The sequence below is a fragment of the Numida meleagris genome, unplaced genomic scaffold (assembly GCF_002078875.1).
Source record: "Numida meleagris isolate 19003 breed g44 Domestic line unplaced genomic scaffold, NumMel1.0 unplaced_Scaffold373, whole genome shotgun sequence".
Classification (NCBI taxonomy): Eukaryota; Metazoa; Chordata; class Aves; order Galliformes; family Numididae; genus Numida; species Numida meleagris.
In genome coordinates this window covers 19,783-20,940 of record NW_018364598.1, presented here as the reverse complement: position 1 = coordinate 20,940, position 1,158 = coordinate 19,783, and the positions used below count along the sequence as shown (strand labels likewise).

General features: G+C 64.4%; 1 protein-coding gene across 1 annotated transcript in view; it reads right to left on the bottom strand.

Annotated features, from left to right (window-relative positions):
- Nucleotides 1-52: 52 nt before the first annotated feature.
- Nucleotides 53-1,158, bottom strand: part of LOC110391461 (filamin-C-like) — a gene marked incomplete at its 5' end in the record, with an annotated part of 10,789 nt that continues 9,683 nt past the window's right edge. The window contains 1 exon segment of the mRNA XM_021383353.1: nt 53-311. Coding sequence (XP_021239028.1) covers nt 123-311 — 189 coding nt within the window.

Genomic DNA, 1,158 nt, shown 5'->3' with positions numbered 1-1,158 from the left:
CCAACCCCCCCTCGCTCCCCTCAATGACCACGCACGCCGCCTGCAGTGCCAGTGTATTTTTTTTTTATTGCCCCTCTCTTTTTGCCCGTTTCCGCCCTTTTTCGCCCCGGCAGCCGCCGCCCTCAGGGCACGGTGACGCGGAAGGGGCTCCCGGGGACGTTGTCGTCCCCCCAGCGCAGGATGAGGACGTAGTCGCCCTTCTCCTTGACGGTGTAGGTGACGTTGTAGAGGCGGTTGCCCACGTGTTTCACGTACACCTCCTCGCACGGCGTCTTGGGGCCGTGCACCCCCACCATCAGCATGTTGGTGCCTGCGGGGACGGGCGCCGTGGGTCCCACCGGGTCCCATTGGATCCCACCAGGTCCCACTGGATCCCACCGGGTCCCACCAGATCCCAATGGATCCCACCGGGTCCCACCAGATCCCAATGGATCCCATTGGGTCCCACCAGGTCCCATTGGGTCCCACCAGATCCCACCAGGCCTCATTGGATCCCACCAGGCCCCACCAGGTCCCATTGGATCCCACCAGGTCCCACCGGGTCCCACTGAGTCCCACTGGATCCCACCGGGTCCCATTGGATCCCACCGGGTCCCACCACATCCCATTGGGTCCCACCGGGTCCCATTGGATCCCACCAGGTCCCACTGGGTGCCACCAGATCCCATTGGGTCCCACTGGATCCCACCGGGTCCCACCACATCCCATTGGGTCCCACTGGATCCCACTGGAACCAATTGGATCCCACCAGGTCCCACCAGATCCCACCGGGTCCCACCAGATCCCAATGGATCCCATTGGGTCCCACCAGGTCCCATTGGATCCCACCAGATCCCACCAGGCCTCATTGGATCCCACCAGGCCCCACCAGGTCACACCAGATCCCACCAGGTCCCACCGGGTCCCATTGGATCCCACCAGGTCCCACCGGGTCCCATTGGATCCCACCAGGTCCCACCGGGTCCCACCAGATCCCACCGGGCCCCATTGGATCCCACCAGGTCCCACTGGGTCCCATTGGATCCCACCAGGTTCCACCAGATCCCACCGGGTCCCACCAGATCCCATTGGGTCCCACCAGATCCCACTGGAACCAATTGGATCCCACCAGGTCCCACCGGGTCCCACCAGATCCCACCAGGCCCCATTGGATCCCAC